At 36.8% G+C, this 26,638-nt stretch overlaps 1 protein-coding gene across 1 annotated transcript in view; it reads left to right on the forward strand.

The window, feature by feature from the left end:
* The window catches only part of CFAP47 (cilia and flagella associated protein 47), a gene marked incomplete at both ends in the record, with an annotated part of 271,498 nt that overhangs the window by 134,355 nt on the left and 110,505 nt on the right, over window positions 1-26,638 (forward strand). The window contains 5 exon segments of the mRNA XM_079727989.1: window positions 2,598-2,650; window positions 6,343-6,539; window positions 7,024-7,167; window positions 7,923-8,096; window positions 16,233-16,344. Of these exon segments, the coding sequence (XP_079584115.1) occupies window positions 2,598-2,650; window positions 6,343-6,539; window positions 7,024-7,167; window positions 7,923-8,096; window positions 16,233-16,344 (680 nt within the window).

Here is a 26,638-nt window from a genome sequence, read left to right on the forward strand (position 1 = left end):
GTGTAATGGGAAAAAAATCGACACTAAATCTTTCCAGTAGTAGATGGAAGTGGGATTAGCAAATAGGCCAAAACATTATTTGAAAATATAATTACTCATACATTAACTTATAACAAATATCTGTTTATTATAAATTCATTTTATAAATGAATTCATATCATAAATTTATTCATTCTCTCGATACCTCATTTTCTGAATTAAGGATTTCTGACTATTGTTTGCTAGTAATATCCTTTTATAATTAACTATAGAAGATAATGACCAATTTACTGTATTACTTAGTCTCTTCCACTTTTCTGATGTACTTTCATATAATCATGCAATGTTAAAGCAGAAAGAAACCTAAGAGATCAGTTAATGAAATTATATTCTTTAGAGCTGTAACATTCTTCTGAAGTGCTTTGGTTTGTCTATAGGGAGGCTGTGGAAGCGAATAGGAGCTTCTAGTGTCTTACTTCAACCAGATTGACTCTAGGTTAACTTGTTTTATATACTGAGATTCTGTCTTAGGTATTCTTTGGATACATTCCCCACCCCGCCCCGCCCCGCCCCGCCCCACCCTGCCCCACCAAGCCAAAAAATAAAATGTTTGAAAGCTACTGATCAAATCTCACTCCTTAATTTAAACAGATTAAGAACTTGAATTCTGAAAAAGACCTCTAAGTTGTTTGCCCAAGATCACACAATGTAGAAGAGGAACTAAAACTAGAAAACAGAACTTTTAACTGTTAGTTGATTGTATCTTTCACCTCACCAGTTTAATGCATGTATCTTGCTTTGGAGTTAAGACATGGTAGATTGTGTCAGTAAAAGCCCAGTTGGATCCTGTCTGCCTGTATACATGTTATATGTGGTCTCAGCTCCCTGGTCTTGGCCATGTGACTTGCTTTGGCCAATGGATGGTTAAGGAATTCGAAAGAAGCAGATATATGATAACCATTTGTGCACAGGGCTCTCATTCTTTTGCTACTGGTAATTCTTCTGTACTGTATGAAAAATATTGGGCTCATCTCATAGAAGATTAGAGAGCTCATGGACAGAATTCCCAGTTGAGGTCCTAATGCATGAGTGAGCCCAGCCAATACCACATGAAGCAGGTAAGCCTTCCCAAATGAGGTTAGGCCACAGAATCATGAACAAATAAGCGGTGTTTGGTTTTTTTTAAACCACTAAGTTTTGGAGAGTTTTAGCTGACCAAAACAGCGGTATTGATTTATTGTCCCAACCATGACCTATTCTAGGATCTGAAATTGCACATTTTTTTTAACAGCAAAATTTTGCAATTTGTTGGAAAAGACTGAATATAGGACATTTAGGGCATCCTGACAAAGTCAATACATGCTTCAGGAAAAAATCATGAAATACAAGGGCATGTTCTATATAGAGAGAATGCCTGGAAACTCTGTGACCCATGGACACCCCTCAATCCAAGCTCTTTCTCTCACTGAATTTTTTTTATATTGAAGTATAGTTGATTTACAATGTTGTGTTAGTTTCAGGTGTACAGCAAAGTGATTCGTTATATATATATATATTTTTTTATATATATATTCTTTTTTTTTTTTTTTAAATAAATTTATTTATTTATTTATTTATTGTAGGCTGTGTTGGGTCTTCATTTCTGTGCGAGGGCTTTCTCTAGTTGTGGCAAGCGGGGGCCACTCGTCATCGCGCTGCGCGGGCCTCTCACTGTCGCGGCCTCTCGTTGCGGAACACAGGCTCCAGACGCGCAGGCTCAGTAGTTGTGGCTCACGGGCCCAGCTGCTCCGCGGCATGTGGGATCTTCCCAGACCAGGGCTCGAACCCGTGTCCCCTGCATTGGCAGGCAGATTCTCAACCACTGTGCCACCAGGGAAGCCCTATATATATATTCTTTTTCATATTCTTTTCCATTATAGTTTATTACAAGATACTGAATATAATTCCCTGTGCTATACAGTAGGACCTTGTTGCTTATCTATTTTATGTATAGTAGTTTGTATCTGCTAATCCCAAACTCCTAATTTATCCCTCGCCCACATTTCCCTTTTGGTAACCAGACGTTTGTTTTCTATGTCTGTGAGTCTGTTTATGTTTTATAAATAAGTTCACTTGTATCATTTTTTTTAGAGTCCACATATAAGTGATATCATATGATATTTGTCTTTCTCTGACTTACTTCACTAAGTATGATAATCTCTAGGTCCATCCATGTTGCTGCAAATGGCATTATTTCATTCTTTTTTATGGCTGAGTAGTATTCCATTGTATACCTATACTACATCTTCTTTATCCATTCATCTGTCAATGGACAGTTAGGTTGCTTCCATGTCTTGGCTGTTGTAAGTAGTGCTGCTATGAACATTGGGGTGCATGTATCGAATTAGAGTTTTCTCCAGATATATACGCAGGAGTTGGATTGTTAGATCATATGTGCTGGATGCCCATTTTTATGGGTTATTTTAAAAATGATAGGTCACACTCACTTCTTCCAGTAGCTAAAGTTATATAAAATTAAGTATTTTTTCATTAGAGAGATTCTCTGTTTATGTTCCTTTATTTTCTTTAGTAACTATAATCTGATAAATTTACGTATCTTTGGTTATCTTTAATTACAGAACCCTAGCAACTCCCATAGTTACTAGGATCACCTGTAAAGAAAAGGCCCCAGGTGAGCTACATCTAGTAGAGTAAGGATGGAAGGGACAGGTCCAGATTGTCCCTGACATTTGTAATGCCCAGGTCAAAAGTACAAAGGGAAGCCCATATACCATATATCTAAATTTTAAAAGTGGTAAATCAAACTAACAAATTTTTAAATAGAATATGGTCTGTTATTCCGCCTTGAGAAATAAAGCTTTATACCAACCTAGAAGACCAAATTTGAATTTAGAATTCTTGGCCTCCTCAGAGTTTTGCACTAGAACATGAAAACACAGGATAGCTGGGCCCTGGGCATGTGCCCACCCCATTCTCTTTTTTCCTTCACATCTAACATGTATTGTAAGAGGGCTTGTGTACAAATTTGTAGGTACCTCAGCCCACATAATTAATCTTGGTTGACATCTTCCCCTTAATAGCCACCTCTTAGTTAGAGGTGGCTGTTCTAACTTAGAATTCTTCAATTCTAAGAGTCTTCCAGCAGGAGGACTGACATAGGGAAGAGTTCTGTGCAGGCACTGGAAGTGGGATCAAAGCACTTTGGATTGTGAATTGTGACATCCCATGAACGTGGAACAAGGATGGAGCTGGGCTCAACATAGGCCTGTCCCAGTGGGCCCATGTCCTCCTTGCATATGCAGAGAGACAATGACAGGAGATTCAGAGTAAGGCTCTAGAAAGCATGAGGCCCAGGACAGCAAGCTCTCTTTCCTTGGTCTAAGGGTATGTGTTAGGTTGGGGATTCCCAACAGCAGACCCTGAGAGCAGGTCTTGAGAGCAAGTAGTTTGAGAAGTGATCTCAGGAACCGTAGGTAGAAGTGTGAGAGAGTGAGAGACAGCAAAGAGAGGAAGCCAATTCAGGGAGTGTTCATGAGCAGTTGCCACTGTGAGCAATTTGGGCTCAGTTGCACTGGGGAATCTCTGTGAGTTGGTGTAGAGTTCACCTCAGAGTTATTCCAACCCAAGGGTAAAGAAGCTGGGTTATTTTTCCACCAGTTTGATACATTATTTGTCAAGGACTGCAACTGCAGGTATTAACTGTCACTTCTGGCCTGATCCATGTGAGGGTTAAGCACCTTCCTATGACTAGAGGAAGGCCTCAAGGAGAAAGTAGCTGTTTTCCATAAAGCCACTGGCCTGCAGGGAGGATTAAATGCCAAGGGGACATGGCAGGGCATGGATAACATCTGCTACAGAGCAGAATTGGAAAAGACTTTGGGAAAACATGTCCTTAAAGGAGAATGATGTTAAGGTGGCACAGTGTGGCCAGGAAAATTTCCAAGTTTCTAAATATGAAAAGACTCTACCTCTGCTATTTTACATCTAAGGTGATGAGGATACTGTGTGATGAATACCTTAATCCACAAGTAGCTTCATGTTGGTAATATATGATAATATTCCAACTCTTTTTTTCTAGCATGAATTAATTAAATTATTTCAGATGTTTAAGAAAAAGAAATATTGTTTTATCAATATATCTTCAACAAAACCATCATTTCCATGATTTCCACTATTATGATGAATTTCTGTTTGGACTTGTAAGGGAGAGGGGCTTGCATGGCTTACTTCTTAGGGTCTTTGCTCATGAACATTTCATGAGTTGGAAAATGTACACTGAAGAATGTCCTTGGCTTTCACTTTCAGACTCAGTGTCAATAGGAAGTGCATATTTTTAGGGAAAAGGAAATAGTGTATAACATAAAGCTTTCGATAGAAGCTTTATACTTGAGCTTGTGCATTTCAATTATTGTTTACCGTGAAATGGCTAGTTATTCTTTATCGATGATGAAAATAATAATTACTGTTGTAAAGCAATTATACTCCAATAAAGATGTTAAAAAAATTACTGTTAAGTTGATTAAATTTCATATTCTAAGCAGTTTAATTTTATTTAAATTACCTAATCTAAGTATTTTCATTTCAATCTGTTCATACAAGAGAGAAATGTGGTTTCTTCCTTTCTGATAATAAAGCAACAAATTTTAATCAAATAATTATCTCACCTGTTTTGTTCTAATGATGTTGCCACAATTCAAATGCTTTTCTCAGAATGAAAGTAATCAGTGAACAACAGATGATAAAATGTGCCTGGAGTCCTTTTTTTTTTTTTTTTTGCGGTACGCGGGCCTCTCACTGTTGTGGCCTCTCCCGTTGCGGAGCACAGGCTCCGGACGCACAGGGTCAGTGGCCATGGCTCACGGGCCCAGCTGCTCCGCGGCATATGGGATCCTCCCAGACCGGGGCACGAACCCGTATCCCCTGCATCAGCAGGCGGACTCTCAACCACTGCGCCACCAGGGAGGCCCCTGGAGTCCTTTTTGACAAGAAAAAATAATTTTATTCTAAAATTAGATTTGTACTTGAAAAGGATGGAATAAAAATTCCAACATTCTAACAGCCTTTGTTTCCTCCTTAGACCAGCTGAGAATCTTGGACTTTGGTTAGATGTAATATAGATTTCAAGTGTGATCCACTGTCAGTGTTTTTTAACATATAACTACGACATTATACATAATATATGATATATACAACACGTAATACATTCTATATAATATATGATGAATATATTTTTAAAATATGTAACACAGAACATATAACACATACATATACATCTTCAATATGTTTTAAAAATGATTTATAACAGTTAATGTTCTTGCAAGAATGACTGGTCTTCTTGGCATATAGACTTCAGTGTATTTGAAAACAAGTTTGCCATTTTTAACATTTGAGGTGTTAAATGTGAGTGAAGTAAAATTACAGCCAATTAGTATCATAATACTTGTCCATTGGTTGATAAGCTTGATTTGTCTTCTTGGTTTCGGAGAATTTCCTTGCACAGAATTAGGCTTCTGAACATTTTTTAGCACTTGTTTCTCATCTGTAACTTAAATACTTTGGCTTTAGCAGTGAAATTTGTGTTATAGTATTATACTGCATCCTCCTTTAGGGTTGAGAGATTTTTATAACTATTTTCTCATTTCCTGGAGAATAAGAAAATGGTGACCTTCAGAGAAAAAGTAGTATTGCTTGGAAGGAAAGGACCAGCATAGACAGCCTGCCCACCATAAGAAATGATATTAGCTATTAACTTAAGGTATATGGTATAACAAAGTGATATGAGAAGTATTCATTGGACATGCCTCTTTTGGCTTCCCTTGGTTATTAACTATGAAAAATTATTTCTATCTTCTGGTCAAGTTGCAACTTATTTTGATTGCTATGGGACAGAGCATTTCTATGTCATAGAAATGTGGCAGGTAATAATGCTTGCCAAATATTCCATATATCTCTCAGTTCTCAGCCCCTGTCAGCTGAGATAGAACCCTGTGGTTGGGTCTGACCAGTTAACTGTGATGTGTGTTAACTTTGGGCTGAGCACTAAAAAGCCCTTGAGCAAACTTTCAGTTACTCTTCCCTGACCTGTAAACAAAGGAGGAGTGGTGTGCCTGGGTCCCTCAGTGGCTTTATGGAGCAGACCTTCCTCTGACCTATGCAGGATATATTCTGTCATTAATAAAAAATAAACTTGCTTGTAATGCCCAGGAGACTGAGGGGTACTGTGTTACCTTGCTATAACCTAGTCTCTTCTGGATTATATAATACAGTTAAATCCAAAAAAATAAAATATTGCTTTACCTGAAAATGAATCTTAGGATTTATAGCATCAGAAATGATTAAACCACTTTTTAATTGTTTTGATAGTTACAGATGGATCTGTTCCAGTTCCTTTACGATTTGTTCCTCTCAGTCCTGGATGCTACCCTTGTAAAATCTTGTTGACATCAAGGTATGATGTGCGTGTCTATTGCATTGAAGGTGTGGTAAATGAAGAACGTCCAGAGGCCAGATTTGATTTTGCAACACCAGCATTTGAAGTCCTTACCCAGAGTATTCCAACAGTAAGCACAGACTTTTTTTTTTCGTACTTTTCTTCATTCCCACTGCCACTGTCTCAATTAAAGTCCTTCAGACCTTTCATCTGAACTCTTACCGATTCCTAATTGCATTATGTGTGGCCATTTGTTTCTCCATATTGATGTCACAGTTTTATTCCCGAATATAAATGTTATCATATTACTCACCTGATTAATCACTCCTGCTGGATCTCTTTGCTTAAAAAATTAATTCTAACTTCCTTAACCTATCATCAAACCAAGCAGAGTCATGGTCTCTCAGATCACTCTGCTCCAGATTCAGTTGTGATCTGAATACTTGATTAAGATGGGCTTATAGGCACTAAGAACAGTGATTGGCTGTAGCTTGGCTATTCGTGGGTGATAATAGCATCAAGGAAGGTAATATAATTGTAAGGAATTTTGAATTTTTTACATTGATATTTTTCTATCTCTCTGATATTTTTCTGTCTTTATTTTCATGCTTTAGAATAATAAAACAAAGAATGAATGGAAATGTCAAGTTACTATGGAAGGAGAGTGGTTTTATGGACCTCCCGTTTTACATGTTGGACCAAGTGAGACTGTGAATTATCCTCTCACATTCAAACCTATTTTGGAATGTGAGATTATGGTATGAACTCATTGATTTTTTTCCCTAGCTTTAACATGTCAATAAACCAATGTGTGATGTTAACATATATAATTTGTGATAAATTTTCTTGCAGAAAAGTTATATTTTCTGGCGGAGGTGGGGTGGTGGTGTGATGAATTGGGAAATTGGTTGGGGTTGACATATATACACTAATACGTATGAAATGGGTAACTAATAAAAACCTGCTGTATAAAAAAATAAATAAAATTAAACTAAAAAATTAAAAAAAAGAAAAGTTATATTTTCTATGAATTTGATCATTAGTGTTCACTCTGCTTGAAACTTTAATAAATGTTGTAATTTGAGGGATAAATATTCTGAAAGTCACAATGTCATAGGCTGTCAATATTTATGTCTAGATTATTTTTACATAATATGTTTAACAAAGTAAAATCATTGCTTTTTTGTATTCAGTAAGGAAGTTTGTACTTCAGAAAATATTTTCTTAAGTCATATTTCTTTGACAAGGATGTAAACAGGCATATAATTGCTATGTATGAGAATGCCTATTAAACTGTCACTTAGAGAAAATGAAAAGAAATGAAGAGCTTTTCACAGGAAATTCATCTTTATTCGTTCAGTAGAAGTATTTATATATAAACTGGAAAAGCTAATGACTGGCACCTCCTTGAAAGCTCATTTCATTGATCAGATTCAAGATTACTAAAATAGAAGAGATTGTTGGCATCCAACTGTCATTCCTATAGAGCTGAAATTTGGCTGACTTGTCACAGGGCAAACTTACTCTACGAAATGAAGTAGATGGTATGGAGCATATCTTTGACATAAAAGTGATTGGAAAAAGACCGCTGGCCTTGGAACACATTACCGTAGACTGTCAAGTGGGGGAGATACCAAATAAACCCATAATGGTGCCCAATTATACAACAAGCATCCTAACATTTAAGGTAAGATTTTGGGTTTTTTTTTTTTTTGGTATGAAAGTGTTTTCAGAAGGAGTATATTGAATTATATATTTAAAAACATTTAATTTTACTTAACTAGGTGAAGCAGTGTGACATAAGGAGATGGTTAGAATTCTCCTTTCTGCTAGTCCAACAGCTTTTAAAATGCCATTTCGATTATAAAGTTGAATTAGCACCAAACAAGTTTTATATCTAAATATTAGCATATAATCATAAAACACATTAAAATTTACTTATTTGAGTCATGTGTATTTTCACTTGAAGAAATTGTACATGACAATGAAAGATATTTTTTAAAAAACTTTTAAACAGCTTTTAAAATTGTAATGTGATATCTGCAAGCATGAAATTTCAAAAGTGTGTCCTGTCATTTACCAGTGTGAATAATAGTGGGAATGTGAAGAAATGCATAATTATTTACATCTTTATTTTTTATGAGGTTTTGTACTTGGCCCTCCTCACTTGATTTGTTTAAGCAAATCTGAAAATAAATTTTTCTACTCCCCACTCCCATATTTATCTACAAATTATGTGCCCAATAGAATCCTCAAAGAAGCTTCAAATATCTATCCATCATAGATGCCTGAATCTAGTTTTAGAGGGTACATCAGAAGTTTAGAAATTCTCTGGGTTTGTCTTCTGCTTTTTTTGGTAATCTTGAAAAATATGCTTTGATTTTCTTCTTCTTTCCTTACTGGATTGCAAATAGAGTGAATATTATGAATGAAAATCTCATCTTCTCACTCCCCTGCTAAAACTCTTCACTGTCATCTCTTGCCTTCAGGATTGAGTCCAGGCTCCCTGAAGTGGCTTTCACGTGTTTCAAAAGCCTATCTGCTCAGCTTTCTCTCTTAGCACTCCTGGCTCCAGCCACACTTAGGCCATTTGTATATAGTATTTCCTTTTACTACTGCCTGGAAATCTCTATCCAATTCCCTATCTTCCACTTCTCTGTGTATGTCTAACTCCTTTTCATTCTTTATGACAAAGCTTAGATGCCACTTTTCCAAGACTCCTTCTACATCCCCATAAACCTGGATTGGGTGCCTTTCATGTGCTTCCACGGCATTTTTTTTTACTTTTCCCACCATCATGTACATTACATCCTATTGCTATTACCTGTTCTCCACCAGATTATTCTTCTCCACCAGATTATGAACTGTGAGAAAAGGGGCATGCCCCTCGTATCCATACTTTTGTACTTAGCATAAATCATAGTATCAAGCACATAATAGTTTTTCAAGGAAGATTTGTTTAATGAACGGATACAAACATAATGGATGGCTTTTCAAATGGAAGGAAGAAAGGAAGGAACGAGGGAAAGAAGGAAGGAAAAGAAAAGAAAAGAGCATGACTACTTGCACTTGCTATAACTAAGGAAAAAAATCATTTTTCCACCACTCCCTTTCCCCTTCCAGAATTTTCTGGTGAGCAAGAAATCCTGTCTTATGAGTTTGATGAAAACAGGTTAAAGAAAAAGTTGCTTAATTTCTTAACATTGGTTATTTCATTTTGTTATTATGGCAGAGGTGATGTCTGTAGGTTTTTAAAATTTTTATTCTTCAGAATGAATGCATTTTTTAAAAATGTAGGCCTTTAAAAATAGTAATTATGCTATATTAACTATATTTCTCTAATTAAATGTAAAAGTGGAATTCTATTCATAACAGAATTGTACTTACAGGAAATAATAATCAAAGTCTATATTTCTGTGGTTTCAATACACAAATAAAACTGAAGAATCTGGTTAATTTTACCTTTAGAGTGTAAGTTTTCAGTGAGGCCCTTTCTGTAATTAAAGATACTACATATTAAATTAATTAAATGTCATTTCATTAAGATATTAATAATACTGTTCATGTATTCCAGTTCTTCTATATTTCTATATTTAAATAGCATCAACAATTATAAAGGAACAGAAACATGTTTAAGACTGAAGAAACATTTGTCCCTAGAGATATTATGAATAAAGTATCACCTTTCTTAATTTGAAAATCACCATTATTTTTAATCAGCATGTACTAATGAACATTACCAATTTGCCCTTTCTTTTCATTCATAATATTTAGTTTATTGCTGGTATTTCAATGGAAATTCTATTGAAAAACAACTGAGGTGCTGCTAAGGAGAAAGGCTAGACTGAGAAACTTTGCTTTATAGTGTCAGGATTCATCTTGCACTTCCTTTGAGACTACTGAAATGCTTCTGATTCTCCATCTTCATTCTTCAATGTGTAAAATGAAGTTGGCCTCTGTGCACTCAAGGCTGATTCTCATTCTTTCCCCCCCACCTCTTTCTCTCTTTCTCTCTCTTTCAATACCTTCCTCATCGTTGGATTATTTTTCTTAATCTATAAATATTCTCAAAGATTTTCCATTATAAGATAAAACTTGTCTCTAACAATAGCCCTTCAGCTATTACCCTCTATATTTTCTGTGATTGCTAAACTTCTTGAAAAAGCAGTATTTACATGATCACTTCTTATTTCATGGTGGTCCATTTGTATCTCCTCTACTCTGTTGAAACTTCTGCCACAAAGATCACCCATAACTTTTGGTCAAGAAAAATCAGTTCTTTTCCCAAGTTATCTGCCTCAAAACTCCTATAATGTTTGGCACTGTCTGTCTGCCTTCTTAACACTCTTCACCCTTTATTTTACATCATTCTATATTCCTAATCTCCGTGCCATTTCTGGATTGTTACTTATCTGGTCCTTTTATTCCTCTAGGCTTCTCATTTCTTTTCAAGTTTCCACCTTCTAAAGCATTCTTAGTCTGTACAACATCCCACTTGGCAGTTTTTTGGCTTCAAACTATCAACTAGGTACAAATGCCAAATTCATACTTTTACTCAAAATGTATTAGCTTCAGCCCCTCATTTTTGACTGCTTGCTGCACACCTCCACTTTGACAGTCTGCTAACAACTCAGACTCACTATATTCTTTTCATGTCTTTTCCTTGTTCTATTTTTCATTGCTGTTAGTATTGATTTTTATGATGCTTTGTTTTTTTTTTTAAAAAGCCTTGGGCTTCCCTGGTGGCGCAGTGGTTGAGAGTCCGCCTGCCAATGCAGGGGACACGGGTTCGTGCCCCGGTCTGGGAGGATCCCACATGCCGCGGAGCGGCTGGGCCCGTGAGCCATGGCCGCTGAGCCTGCGCGTCCGGAGCCTGTGCTCCGCAATGGGAGAGGCCACAACACTGAGAGGCCCGCGTACCGCAAAAAAAAAAAAAAAAAAAAAAAAAATAAAATAAAATAAAATAAAAAGCCTTTTAACATATATTTAATTTCATTGCTACAAGAATAGTTTGCAATAGAAGGTTGAGACTTCCCTAACAGGAAAGAGAATATAAAAAAATCAGAGAATATAATTGAGATACAGGTAAAATGCTATGGCATTTTATCAAAGTGACCAAGGAGTAGGAAATAGTTGTGCAATAAAGAAAACAGGAGACCTGGGACTTCCAAAATGGTGGAGCAAGGAGTTTCATAAATCTGTTCCTCCTTAAAAGCAATAAAAACACTAACAAAAATTGTCAAAATGAAAATTTTTAAATCTTGAAATTAAACAAAGATTTCAAACAATCTGAGGAGTATTTACTCAAGAAAAACTCTGAATCCTGGTAAGAGCAGGGTGATTTGTGACATTTTGACTTGACCCATTTCTATCCCCCTCTCCTCAGCTCTGCAATCTTGCAATCACAGTAGCTATGAAAACTGTAACCTTGCAAACAAAGGAAGAGGCAGACTGAGTATGGCTCTCCTCACAATTCCCATCCCCAGTGCATTGTCACAACTAACTTGACCTTTCTTGTAGCTCTCTAGCAACACCCCACCCCACGAGCAAGGTGTTGTCATCTTTTGACTTGTTTCATATCTTGCTCAGATGGAAAGGCCCTATCCTCAGGACATTTGCCAAAAATATTCAGTAGCTTTACATTGCAGTTGCCTGAGGCTGCAGTAACAGTTGTGGCCAACTAGAGTTTGGCTAAAAACTTGAAAGGAAGATCTGGGGAATAAGATGTCCATAGGGGATTTTAAAACTCTGACATATCCCTGGGGAACAAGCCAGCCACGTGCACGTGCAGAGTGGTGCGCTTGCCCAGGGAAGGCAGAGAGGGTGCCAGTATTTTCATCTCTGGCTGATGGAGAGGTGCTGTGTGAGCTGGAAGCTGAGGCTAAGGTAGAGTTGTAAACTACCTGAGTGATGAAGGTATGCCACAATATGTATGCAGTGCTCCTTGACAAAGGGTAAAAGATTTATTGTTTCAGACATGTAAAGAAACCTGTGACAAACTACAGGCATACCTTGGAGATATTTGGTTTGGGTTCCAGACCACCACCACAATAAAGCAAATATCACAGTAAAGCAAGTCACACGAATTTTTGTTTCCCAGTGCATATAAAAGTTATGTTTATGTTTACACTATACTGTAGTTTAAGTACACAATAGCATTATGTCTAAAAAGAACAATGTACATACCTTCATTAAAAAATACTTTATTGCTAAAAAATGCCAAAGCAATTACAATAATAACATCAAAGATCACTGATCACCATAATAAATATAAAAATAATGAAAAAGTTTGAAATATTCCAAATATTATCAAAGTGTGACAAAGTGAACAAATGCTATTGGAAAAATGGCACTTATAGACTTGCACGATGCAGAGTTACCACAAACTTTCAGTTTGTAAAAGAAAAAAAAAAAGAAAATGCAGTAAAGCAAAGCACAATAATGCTAGTATGCTTGTATTACTGACCACTAAGCTATTTACTGGACAAACACTACAGTGAATGCAGAATTTACAGAGTTCATCCAGAAAAATCACTAAATCAACAAAGAACAAAGCAACAAAAACAAGAACAACATAAATTATGGGGAGGTAGTGATCTGATTTCAAAAATGGCTACATAGGGCTTCCCTGGTGGCGCAGTGGTTGAGAGTCCACCTGCCGATGCAGGGGACACGGGTTCGTGCCCCGGTCCGGGAAGATCCCACATGCCGCGGAGCGGCTAGGCCCGTGAGCCATGGCCGCTGAGCCTGCGCGTCCGGAGCCTGTGCTCCACAACGGGAGAGGCCACAACAGTGAGAGGCCCACGTACCGCAAAAAAAAAAAAAAAAAAAATGGCTACATTATCTTATATAAAATGTATATTTTTCAACAACAAAAATTATGAGACAAAGAAAAAGGAAATAAAGAAACAGGAGAGTATGGCCCATATACAAGAAAATAAGCAGTCACTAGAAGTTGTCTCTGAAGGGGCCCACATGTAGGATTACTGGACAGAGTTTATAATAAAACCTTTGTAAATATGTTCAATGAACTAAAAGAAATGGTATCTGAAGAATTAATGAAAAGTTTCAATAAAGAGTATCAGTAAGTATTAATATATAGAAATTATAAAAAGATAAATTCTACAGCTGAAAAGTACAATAAAAAAGGGAAACATTCACTATATGGGCTCAAAATATTTTCTAATTCCCCTTGGGATTTCTTCTTTGACATATTGTTTATTTAGGACTATGCTATTTTAAATTCTACCTATTTAAGGATTTCCCAAATTTCTTTCCATTTTTGATTTCTAATTTAATTCTGTTGTTGTCAGAAACGTACTGTATATGATTGCAGCCCTTTTAAATTTATTGAGGCTTCTTTTATGTCCTAAGACATGGTCTACCGTGGAAAATATTCCATGTGTACTTGAAACATGCTAAAAGGCATCCATGAAAATCCCACAACTAAGATCATACTTAATGGTAAAACATTGAATAACTTTCCCTGTGGTCAGGAGCAAGACAAGGATTTTCCACCCTTGCCACTTCTATTCAACATTGTACTAGAGGGTACTAGCTAGTGCAGTTAGTTAAGAACAAGAAATAAAGGCATGCACAGTGAAAAGGGAGAAATCATACAATCTGTATTTACAGGTATGATCTTATAAATAGAAAATTATACAGAATCCACTAAATATACTATCAAAACTAATAAATGAGTTCAGAAGATTTGCTGGATATGAGATCAATATACAAAAATTAATCATTTCTATACACTAGTGATACAAAATGAAATTAATAATCATTTATAATAGTATCAAAAAGAACAAAATGCTTAGGAACAAGTTTGACAAAAGTAGGTCAAGATTTATACATTGAAAACTACAAAACATTATTGAAGAATATTAAAGAAATTCTAAATAAATAGAAAGACATCACTTGCTCATGGGTCAGAAGACTTAATATTGTTATGATGGCAATATTAAAAAAAATTGATATACAAATTGAACACAATATCAAAATCCTAACTGACTTTTTTGCAGAATCTTACAGGGTAATCCTGAAATTCTTGTAGAAATGCAAGGGACACAGAAGAGCCAAAGCAATCCTGTGCAATAAGAAAGAAAGTAGATGACTCACACTTTCTCATTTTAAAACTTACTACAAACCCTTAAATGTAAAGCTATAATATTAAAGAAAATGTACTGGCATCAGGTAGACATGTAGATGAATGGAATAGAATAGAATGTGCAGAAACTAACCTTTATAATAATGGTTAATCGATTTTTGACAAGGTTGCTAAGAGAATTCAGTGAGACAAAATAGTCTTTTTTAAAAATCATGCTGAGACAACTTTATAGTCACGTACAAAAAAATGAATTTGGACCCCTTAACTCATACCATGTGCAAAAGTAAACTCAAAAAGGATCATAGACTAAAATTTAGTAGCTAAAACTATAAAAATCATAGAAGAAAACATACAAGTAAAATCTTCATGACCTTGGGTTCGGCAATTATTTTTTTAGGTATGACATTGGTGTGACAATAAACAAATTCAAAGTTGAAATGTTTGTGCTGCAAATGATACCTTGAAGAAAGTACAAAAACAGCCCACAGAATGAGAGAAAATATCCACATGCCCAATATCTGATAAGGGCCTTGTTTCTAGAATATATAAACATCTCTTACAATTTAATAATAAAATGACAAGTAACACAGTTTTTTAAATGTGTGAAGAGTTTGAAAAGAGTCCCCAAAAAGGATATGCAAATGAACAATAAGCACATGAAAAGATATTCAACATTATTAATCCTTAGGGAAATGCAAATCAAAATCACAGTGAGATACCACGTCACACTCATTAGGATGGCTATCATAGAAATGACAGACAAAAACTTTGAGAAAAGCTGTAGAGAAACAGGAACCATCATTCATTGCTGGTGGGAAAGAAAAATGGTGCAGCCATTTTGGAAAAGAGTTTTGGAAAGCAGTAATTTAAAAGCTTAAACATCTGGTTATCATATGTCCCAGCAATTCCACACCAAGATGTATGTCCATAAGAAAAGAAAATCTGTGTCTACTCAAAAACTTGTACATGTTTTCATAGCTGCCTTATTCATAATAGACAAAAATGAAAACACCCCAAATTTCCATCAACTTATGAATGGTTACACAAAATGTGGTTGTTATACAATTTAATACCATTCGTCAATAAAAAGAAGTGATGTGCTGATAAACACCACAACATAGATGAACCTTGAAAACATTATGCTAAGTGAAAAAAAGCTAGTCACGAAAGACCACATACTGTATGATTTCTTTTTTATTAATTGTTCAAGATAGGCACATCTATAGAGGGACAAAGTAGATTAGTGTTTGCCTGGGCAGTGGTGAGTGGGGGGGCGGGCAGCAAGATGAAAGTACTCACTAAGGTGAAAGTTGAATCTAGCCAACAAGAGTTGTGGCCAAATGCTGCTTAAATATTATTTATATGCTGTAGTAATATTGATGTAGAAATTCATTGAAATGGTTTATCTTTTGTACATCAAATTACGTAAATAAAATTCTGCATGGCCTATAAAAGCTAGTCTAAGCATCGGTGATCTTGCTACAAGTAGCAACAGAAAATAAACATTGTTCTTTTGTTCTATTTTTTCATATGTCTCAGATTTTTCTTCTGCTGTATGTATCATTTTTCTGCTTTGCTTTTCATTTAAAAGTGAACAGTTTTAATGGAAGTATTTAAGTTAAATTTCAGCTTTGCCTGTGCTTTAGCTTATTATACTAATTTCATGGAAATGTTGACATTATATAATTCCTGTTTTTGAATTCTCTTTTTTAGGTGTCCTCAGATCTTCTGATGGTGTGGGGAAACCCACACATCACCATAGACCCTGATAATGCAATTCCCTATATTCTACACGTATGCCCTTGGAAACGTGGTATATTCAAAGGTAACAAAATTGTTAATGAAATGTTATTGACTACCATACTGGGAAAGATGCGTGATCAGAATAAATTAAAAAGTAACTTAAATTTCCCCTTTCTAATAAATAACCCAGAGGGAAATTTAGTTTTCCATTTCAGTCATTACCTTTCTAAATAATCAGAGCTTTGGGGCATACATTTTATGTCTATAGTGCTATACTCTCTTGTCCATTTTTTAAAATTTATTTGTGGGGCAAATTCCTAGAAGTAGAAATATTTAGTTAAGCCATTTACATTGAAAATTGTGGTAAACACTTTCAAATAGTTATATCAATTTATGAGCCAGACACCGTCCTATGAGAATATCTCTTTATAGGACTAAGTATTATAAAAACATGTACATATACTTAATTGAACATGAAAAATAGGTTAAAGGCTTTGGTATATGTGAAGTTTTCTTTGTTTCTCTCTAGTAAAACATTCATTTATGCAAATTGCCTGATGGTCCCTGAAAAGAATTGCTTGCTTGGGAATGGGAGTGAGGGGTATTCCTACAAAGCTTTTGATGAGAGAGGAGGTGAGAGGTGTAGAAGACTAACAGGGAAGAACTGAGAGACTGTAATTCATCAAAGGAATAATTGTTCTCTTCGGGAGAGAATTCAGTGTCCCATGGTGGTTAGATCCTGCTGAGGAAATTATTAAAATGTTGGTAAATGGATACAGTTTAAAAATGTAGAAAGCATACAGCCAGTAGCAATCTTGTACTGCCTGGAAGTAGTAGCCCCTCATCCTTGCTTGCCTCAACAAAGAATGTTTTAGGAAAAGGTCTGTACCTAGCATAGGAGCTGTAGAGAGCTGCTCCAAATAAGAAAGTACATAGAGAGTAGGCTGAATGCCAGCGCTGTTAACAAGCAGATGGGAAATTTCAGAATGGCAACCACAGTGATCCAGTTACTACCACTGTAATAGAATATGCTACGGGTGAATAGCCAACCCACCTATCCCCACTCTCTACTTCTAGTTGGCTTGACCTCAAATGTCACCATAGGGGCTTCCCTGGTGACGCAGTGGTTGAGAGTCCGCCTGCCAATGCAGGGGACACGGGTTCGTGACCGGTCTGGGAAGATCCCACATGCCGCGAAGCGGCTGGGCCCGTGAGCCATGGCCACTGAGCCTGCGCGTCCGGAGCCTGTGCTCCACAACGGGAGAGGCCACAACAGTGAGATGCCCGCGTACTGAAAAACTAAAAAATTAAAAAAAAATAAGGTCACCATAGTCATAGCTGTTAGCATCTTGTGAAATCTTCCCGTCACTTTTCAGACATTTGGCTTTACAGAGTCCATTAACAATTCTCCATGTGATAGGTAGATTTTGAACTAGAGTGAGCCTATTCCAGGCATTTCAATAAAGTAGCATATTTTTTGCCATTTTTAATGTAATTCACAGGATAGAAATGTAAATTTCAGTTTTCATTTTAATCATCAAATGACAATCCTAATTTTCCTTAGTTCTGGAATTTTAACTAGTCTTTTGTAAAGAGTAGCAAGTGATTCAGAATTGCTATTATTATTTTTTATGTAAGTAATAAATCTGAGTTTCATGTTCTATAAAAGGCAGTGAGGTCTGCTATGTGTGAGAAGGAACATAAGAGGAACTTCAAACAGTAGAACATTGTTGAATTGGGAGTGTTTATGACTCCTTTAAGCAAAACGGAGCTGCTGATCCATGAATCAGACTCTTAAAGTTATAGAAAGGGAGCTAAGAAGAATTAAATGATCAGATTTAATATATCTTTCCTTTGTATAGTCATTTTTGTTGATTTTGGCAGCATTTCTGAGACCATAAAATTTCAAAACATATTTTCACTGATCAGATAAGGACTCTTAGCATGCTGATTTGAAGGACTTTAGAAGAAATTTGGGGAACTTAAAGGCAACTCAGGATACATCGTTAGGTGAGGATGAATTGGTAAATATTGCTGGCTACACAAGAGCTTTTGCAGGCTTCATAATTTTGAAAAATATTTGCAAGACATGTTCGTGATTGTTCTTCCCAGGGCGGTCCTTTAAATTTGAATTAATGTTGCCATTATGATTTGGACAGGCTGAGCCTGTAAAGAAGGTAAACTCCATTTTTATTGATATTACTGTTGGAAGGCTGCTACAATATTTTAAGCAGTGTAAATGTAATTGCTTCTGAACAGTTGTTAATCTGTTGTAATGTAAAGAAAACTAGACTAAAATTTTCATACATATATGAGAACGTTCCTATTTGTGCTGGTTAAAGAAGTATGTCAATGTGCATGTGTACCTCACCCATCTTAAAAAGAAAAAACTTCGTGCACATTTTCAGTTCTGTCCTTAGTTATATAAACAATTATTTACAAAAGGCCTATAATTTGGAAAGTCTTGATAAGTATAGTAGTTATAAACAAAGCTGATCTTTAACCAATTATGCTCTGTTTGTTAAAATGTTTTCACAGGTGCTTTTCCTCATATGTTGGCAAATACTCAATTGTTTGAGCTCCACTTAGGTGTAACTTTTTTTTTTTTTTTTTTTTTTTTTTTTTTTTTTTTGCGGTACGTGGGCCTCTCACTGTTGTGGCCTCTCCCGCTGCGGAGCACAGGCTCCGGACGCGCAGGCTCAGCTGCCATGGCTCACGGGCCCAGCCGCTCCGCGGCATGTGGGATCCTCCCGGTCCGGGGCACGAACCCGTGTCCCCTGCATCGGCAGGCAGACTCTCAACCACTGCGCCACCAGGGAAGCCCTAGGTGTAACTTTTGATCTCTAGCCACCACAGCCCCTCCCTTTGCCCCCCACCCAGACTTCCCAACAATTCAGCAACAAATAAAGTGTTAACACATGCCTCAGGACTTGGATCCAGTGTCCTTCCTGACTGGTCAGAGCTGGAATATAGGTTTGGTAATTATCTCAAATATTACCACTGGATAAAAGATAGATGTCATATGGCTCCTACTTCCTAGGAATTCATATCTGGTGGTAGAAATAGATATCCATAAGTCATCTCGGTACAAGGTACACACTGATGTACCACGAATTTAAACATGGCACTGCAGAGCATGATATTGGGAAACGTTAACCCTAACAGTGGGAGTCCAAGAGGGCATCTTAGGAGATAATGGGTTTGATCTGGACCTTAAAGGATGAACTGGGATTTATCAGCCGTTATGGTGGGGAGCGCATTCTAGCAGAGGAAACAACCTTATTGAAAACACAGAGAAGTTACTTTCTGTAAATAATGAATACAGGGGTGTGTCTGGAGTGTGTGTTTATGGTAGCCAATGCAGAGTGATATACAGTTAGAAAACCAGGCAGACTTTGCTGGACAGAGTTGTGTTTTACTTCTTACTGCAGTTGGAGCCATTGAAAATTTCTGAGAGGCATGAGTCAACTGAGTTTTAGAAAGAAAAGTCTGGAGGTAACATATAAAATGGATAGGAGGTACAAGAGAGGGTGGATAGATCTGAGAGATCATTTAGGGGCCTTTAGCAATATTCTGGTTGATTAGTTCTCAGTATTAGTTTGTGCCTCTTCTCCCAAAAGCAGACCCTGAGAAAAGGGTTTAATTGCAAGTAGTTTTTTTGAGAGGTGATCACAGGAAGCACGCTGACCAAATGGGGAAGTAAGATGCTGAAGGGAAAAAGTCAGAAAATGAGCTAGATATCAGATTACTGCTGAGACCTGGGGAACCTCACTGGGAACTTTCTGAGAGAATTGTCAGGCTGAAGGGTAAAGAAATTGGGGTAAACATCCTCTACCTCCTTTCCCTCAATGATTAAAGTTTGTTCTTAGGGCAGATTCCCATGGCAGTGAATTCCCACTGGAAAAGAGTCATAGCAAACCACTGGTGTGAATGCGAACTGTCTGCAGAGGGGACTGAGTCATATGTGGCATATACTAAAGTAGGTGTCATGGCATATTGATTGGTAGGTAGAAATTTTGAGAAATGGATGGAACTGGAATTATCACAGGAGCCTGCAGTGAACTACAATCATGTTTCAGGCATACCTATGTGGAGGTTTAAATTTGAATGCCTCTTTGGCCATGGAACAAAAAGTTAAGGTTGACCACTTAAATGAACATTAAGGGCAGACCAAACTAAGCCAGTGCTAGTGGGTTAAAAAAAACAGAAGTGAAGTTTCAAGAAAAGTAACAATGGAAAATGATGCTGTAGCAGCTTGGGTTTCCAGGGAATCAGACTCTGAGATGGGAGATTAGTTTATAGGACATTTATTAGGGAATGTGTTGTGATCAACACTTGTGAAAGGAAAAGGTAAGAAAACATACTGACCGGAGGGAAAAGTTGAGTTTCCGGACAGGTGGAATGAAGGCTTTTAGTCAACTCACTGGGGCCTCTGAAGCTGGGATGGTCCTCTGGACTTGTCCCAAGTTAGGATAAGGGGACTGGGCCTTTATGCTGCTGTGCTGATCAGTCATTGAAAGTGGACTACATGTGGAAGGAGGTTTGACCTTGGGTGAGACTTTTTTTTTTTTTTTTCACTCAAGGTGCCATGCCTAAAGAGGGCTTGACCAAATAGTCATTTTCCAGCATTATTCCTAGTAGCAACAGAAATAAGTCCTTCATTCCTGAAAAGGAAAATGGTTGATGTAGCATAATGTCTATCACAGCTGCATTTGATGAAGATTGAATAAGGAGAGAGAAGGGAGAAAGGCGAGTCAAGTGTACTTCTGATAGTAAGCAACTCTAAGGAAGGTGATACCATTAACTGCGAGAGAGAGATCAGCAGGTTAGATTTACTAGTTAGGGAGGGAAAGCCCAGTTCTATCTTGATTTGAAGATTATCTTTTTTGTGTCAGTAAATTTCATAAAAATGGAAAAATATTGAGTCAGTCAACCTAGATATGAAAGCATAGAACCTTAAAGGGAAACAGACACACAAAACCAAGCAAACAAAAACACCGTGTGTAAAGGCAGAAATGTGTTAATGACTAAATGCATTAAAACGTAATGGCCTAATTCTCTCCTTAACAACCAGAAAATGACCTCTCTGGTCATTAGAATGCAAAAAGCGAATATTACTGTCCATTATTACAGGATTAGTATGTAACAAAATATAGACATGTAGTAATGGCCTGTGGCTTATTTGTAGTAGTGAAATATGCAACTAAATTTCCATTCGTCTCAGGTAGAAACTTGATTTTTTGTACAAGGCCAATATTTAGTGAAGATGATTAGGCATTAACAGTTAGCATATACTTTAGTAACAATAATCCTTAAATTTATTTTGATTGCAATAACATGATTCACAAATATGATTTAGAGATGGCTGTAAACATGCATGTTCACAACATAGAGCAACTCACTCCTAATATAGCACTAAGAAAATGAACTTGTAAGAATTAAGGTTATACAATTTGATATAACGTACATATCATTTTTTCTAATAGTTTGCTCCATTTGCTCTTCAATAATCTACATGGAACACATATGTCTCTGGCATAACTGTTCTGAGTTTCTTATGAGGAAATCACAGTAATCAGCTCAGTGCCCTCCAGCTTGTGAATATCAGGGTGATAATATAACTTTAAAAAGCAGATTTTAATAAAAACAAACAGGTGACTGTCTAAACTTGTGGGAATACCACTAGGGCCCCCTTTCTGTGAAGAGAAATGAAGAGTTATGAAGCTAAATAATTAATTTGGGGTTTAGTAGTCCAAAAATATAATGTGAAATCGGGACCCCAAACCATGCAAGCCTGGGCTCTTTGACAGGTTTGTTTTCTGATTCCCAATTATGACCCCGAAAGGCAAGACTCCAGGATACCACAGAGTAGTTCATATTCCAGAACAGATATCTCCAGTGATGGCTCAGTGCAGTGGATTCCTGCTTTCTTAGCTTGTATGTGTGTTTAACTTAAACTTGGCAGTTGAGAGAGGATTCTCTGAACATCTCTTCCAACATATTATGGAAATGGCGATCCCTAGATACCTTTAAACAGCTTTTATCTTACTGTTAACCAATGCAGTTGATTTATCTAACCTAAGCATAAGACTTTGTAATTATCCCTTATGATCCCCCAGTTGTGAGGAACATACTTTCATCTCCAGGGAAGAAGTCTTTAGAAATCCTTCCAATTGTTAATGACATTTATTTGTGAAAAAAAAAAGGGGGGGGGAACTTGGGTAGTTGAATATCTTATCTTTGTCTGCAGAGTCGTGGAAGTCCACAAGGACTATTTATTGAACTATTTAAATTTATGAACTAAAATCAGACTGAAATAATTTAATATGTTGATCATGGCATGGTAGCCTAAAATGATCTCTAAACATTAAACAAGAGTATTTTTACACCTAAAACTAATATAATGTTATATGTCAATTTTATCTCAATTAAGAATAAATATTTAAAAATTTTAAAGGATATTTTCATAAACCATTCACTTACAGTGTCAAGTATTTAATTGTTCAGGATACTACATGGACACAGTTCAATACTGTGCTTTAACTGTTTATTCTACAGTAGAAAACTAAATGCTGAGAATCCACGTTTTAAGGTGGTTTCCAGTCATATTAGTAAATGTAGTCTCTACCCTGAACATTCATGATAAAGTAGTCTTAAATTCTCTCTTATATCTGTGCCCCTTGACAAGCTGATAGCTCTAGAAAGTTGGTAACAATGGTGATTTTGATGTAGCCCACAATTACCTTGTATTTTTTCAGCAGCAGCCGGAAGTGCTTTTTCACTTGCTGAAAAGTGATTGCATTCATTCAGTTCAACACAACTGTAAATTAGAGCTAAGATTTATTTCTGCAAATTTGCAATTCAGAAGTCCTTATGCTAGAATGAGATCTATTATGACATTGGCACAAGAAAGCCTACTCTAAATGATTGCAAACAAGCTTTTAGTCAGCTTTGCTAAAGATTTTTAAAAATTTCTTTTCGATGAACTTCTGCTTAATGTCAAAACGGAATGTTTAATGTGAGCATAACAAAGTTCTTAAGTTAGGCCTATGTTTAAACAAGATGGGGGTTTCCCTGGTGGCGCAGTGGTTGAGAGTCCACCTGCCGATGCAGGGGACACAGGTTCGTGTCCCGGTCCGGGAAGATCCCACATGCTGCGGAGCGGCTGGGCCCGTGAGCCATGGTTGCTGAGCCTGCGCGTCCAGAGCCTGTGCTCCGCAACGGGAGAGGCCACAACAGTGAGAGGCCCACGTACCGCAAAAAAAAACAAAACAAAAAAAAAAAAAAACAAGATAGGAATAGTTTTTATAGCTGGCGTCCTGCTACTCTCCACCATCTAGACAGATATGTATTACCAGTTGCCATCTTTGAAATAGAAATTCAGTTCAAAATTTGATTTCTAATATTGTATGTGATGAGAAGCCTGCTTGTCATGTGTATTTTCAGAATGTGATGCTGAGCAAAAGTAGTGCTATTTAAATTTGCATTTTTTCATTTAAAGTTTGGGCAGTATGTTCATGCTAACCAGCACATCACAATGGCATAATTGAACATCTTTTCCTTTGCTATCTCTTATCTTACTGCTATTGTGTTGCAAAGGAACACTTTCGGAAGTCACGTGTGACTTCAACCTCCAATTATATCATTCTCTGGTTGGGCGACCTTGGTAGTATACTTAACATCACTGATTATCAGGTTTCTTACATGTAAAATATAGATAATACTTAACCTTTCCTTAACCTTAACCCAGGGTAGTTATGGGCATAAAATGGGAATATATGAAAAGTACTCATCTAGTAGGTGCTCAACTAATGTTTATCACTCTTATTTAATATGCTAACTCCCATTTTTGAAAATTCCCTAACATGATATGGATATATGGGAGGATTTAGGGCTTCTTTTGTCTCCACTCTCTCCTAGTTTGTCTCAATGAAAATGCCAGAGAAAGTGCTATCAAAAGCTTGGCTAAAACTGAATTTGGATCTTGCTGGCCTGTTCCCACCAGTGTTGTAGACTGTGCCCAGTTATAGGAGCATAAAAACCAATTAGATGCCACTGGTCTTTCAAAACAAATGTTGGTGCTTTAAATGCCATAAAGCATTTTCATGCTCTTTTAGTTGAAAAATATGGTTTACAAAAAAAAAACAGGGCCTTTGAGGCACTGCAGAGAGAATGAATTGGGTTTGTTTGTATCCTCTCATGGTCTTCTGGGATTTCCTCTTTGCTTTCACCATCTCTGCTTTCCCAGGCAGCCTCTGCTCTGATGTTTCGTAAAAGCTCTAGCCACCTGCATGGTATTACCCTGGGGGGCTTGTGAACACTAGATTTGTTTTTCCTGCCCCTGACCCCAAAATCAAAATTAGTATTAACTCTAGTCTCAAGGTCTACTCAGATGATTGGCTAGAGGTAAATTCATGCACGTTAATAGATCAATGAGCAACAACAAATCCTGCATTTTCTGCCTTTACACGGGATGATCTGTCCTTTGAGTGCCAGACTAGCATTGGCCTGCAGACCAACACCTGGCATATAGCAGCAGGTATCTGGTCAGTGTCAAATGGAAGAAGCAATACATTTCAAAAATAAAATTATTTCTAAAATATTTTTTAAATTGCTTAGTAGTGCAGTAATAGGAGTGCAGTAAAATATGAGAACAAGGAAGATTTACAAACTTGAAGAAAAACATAAATTTGAAAACTGCATATATTCTGTCAAACTGAAGGAAGACACTCTTGCAATTCCAGTGTTTGCTGTGGGGTCATGTGTCAGAGACATAGTTCTCCCTGGGAGTGCAAGGTAGGCCGTAGATGCTCTATTGAATATGAATTTAGGTTGCTTTCAGAAGAAGGCTCTAGTGGCTTCCCAATCCACCCATGATATTCTGGTTAAAAGCTTTATATTTGAATTTTGAACTAGTGATATATGTATATATATGTCTATGTATATATATATACACACATACATATATATCGTTATTAAGAAAATAAAACTTTCTCCCTCATTTCGCCACCTCTCTCTTATCCCCCCTCCTGTGTGTGTGTATGTTGTATGTGTGTGTGTGTGTGTGCACGTGTGTGTGTGTGCTTTACTAGTCAAAAGAATTTGTGTATTTTGTAAGGAGTTATTTATAGTAAAATGAAAATATGATTTGGCAAGTCATTGGCTTTTAAAAAAATTTATTTATTTATCATGTATTTAATTTTTGGCTACATTGGGTCTTCGTTGCTGCGTGCGGGCTTTCTCTAGTTGTGGCGAGCGGGGGCTAGTCTTTGTTGAGGTGCGCGGGCTTCTCATTGCGGTGGCTTCTCTTGTTGCGGAGCACAGGCTCTAGGCGCGCGGGCTTCAGTAGTTGTGGCTCGCGGACTCTAGAGCACAGGCTCAGTAGTTGTGGTGCACAGGCTTAGTTGCTCCGCGGCATGTGGGATCTTCCTGGACCAGGGCTCGAACCCGTGTCCCCTGCATTGGCAGGTGGATTCTTAACCACTGTGACACCAGGGAAGCCCCCAAGTCATTGGCTTTTCTCAAGTAAAACTTTTACTGAAGAATCTCAGAGAGAGGGGTTTATTGTAAATAATTTATTCATACACTTTTTTTAAAAAATTTCAAATTCAAAGCATCATTCAAAGAGGCTTTCTATTATGTGAGGAATTAAACATAACCTCTTGGAATTAAAAGGGTTAGAAGAACATTCAGAAATTCTGAAACTTTAAAACTATTTTTTGTCTTTTCAATATTTTTTCTTTTTTTATTGAAGTATAGTTGATTTACAATGTTGTGTTAATTTCTGCTGTACAGCAAAATTATTCAGTTATACATATATATACATTCTTTTTTTAATATTCTTTTCCATTTTGGTTTATCACAGGATATTGATTTTAGTTCCCTGTGCTTGCATCTGCTAACCCCAAACTCCCATTCCATTCCTCCCCACTCCCCACCCCGGCAACCACAAGTCTGTTCTCTATGTCTGTGAGTGTGTTTCTGTTTCAGAGATAGGTTCATTTGTGTCATATTTCAGATTCCACATATAAGTGATATGATATGGTATTTGTCTTTCTCTTTCTGACTTCACTTAGTATGATAATCTCTAGGTCCATCCATGTTGCTGCAAATGGCATTCTTTCGTTCTTTTTTATGGCTGAGTAGTATTCCATTGTATATATGTACCACATCTTCTTTATCCATTTGTCTGTTGGTGAGCATTTAGGTTGTTTCCATGTCTTGGTTATTGTGAATAATGCTGCTGTGAACATAAGGGTGCATGTATCTTTTTGAATTATACTTTCATCCAGATACATGCCCAGGCGTGGGATTGCTGGATCATATAGCAACTCTATTTTTAGTTTTTTGAGGAACATCCATACTGTTTTCCATAG

Source organism: Hyperoodon ampullatus (genome assembly GCF_949752795.1).
Source record: "Hyperoodon ampullatus genome assembly, chromosome: X".
Lineage (NCBI taxonomy): Eukaryota > Metazoa > Chordata > Mammalia > Artiodactyla > Ziphiidae > Hyperoodon > Hyperoodon ampullatus.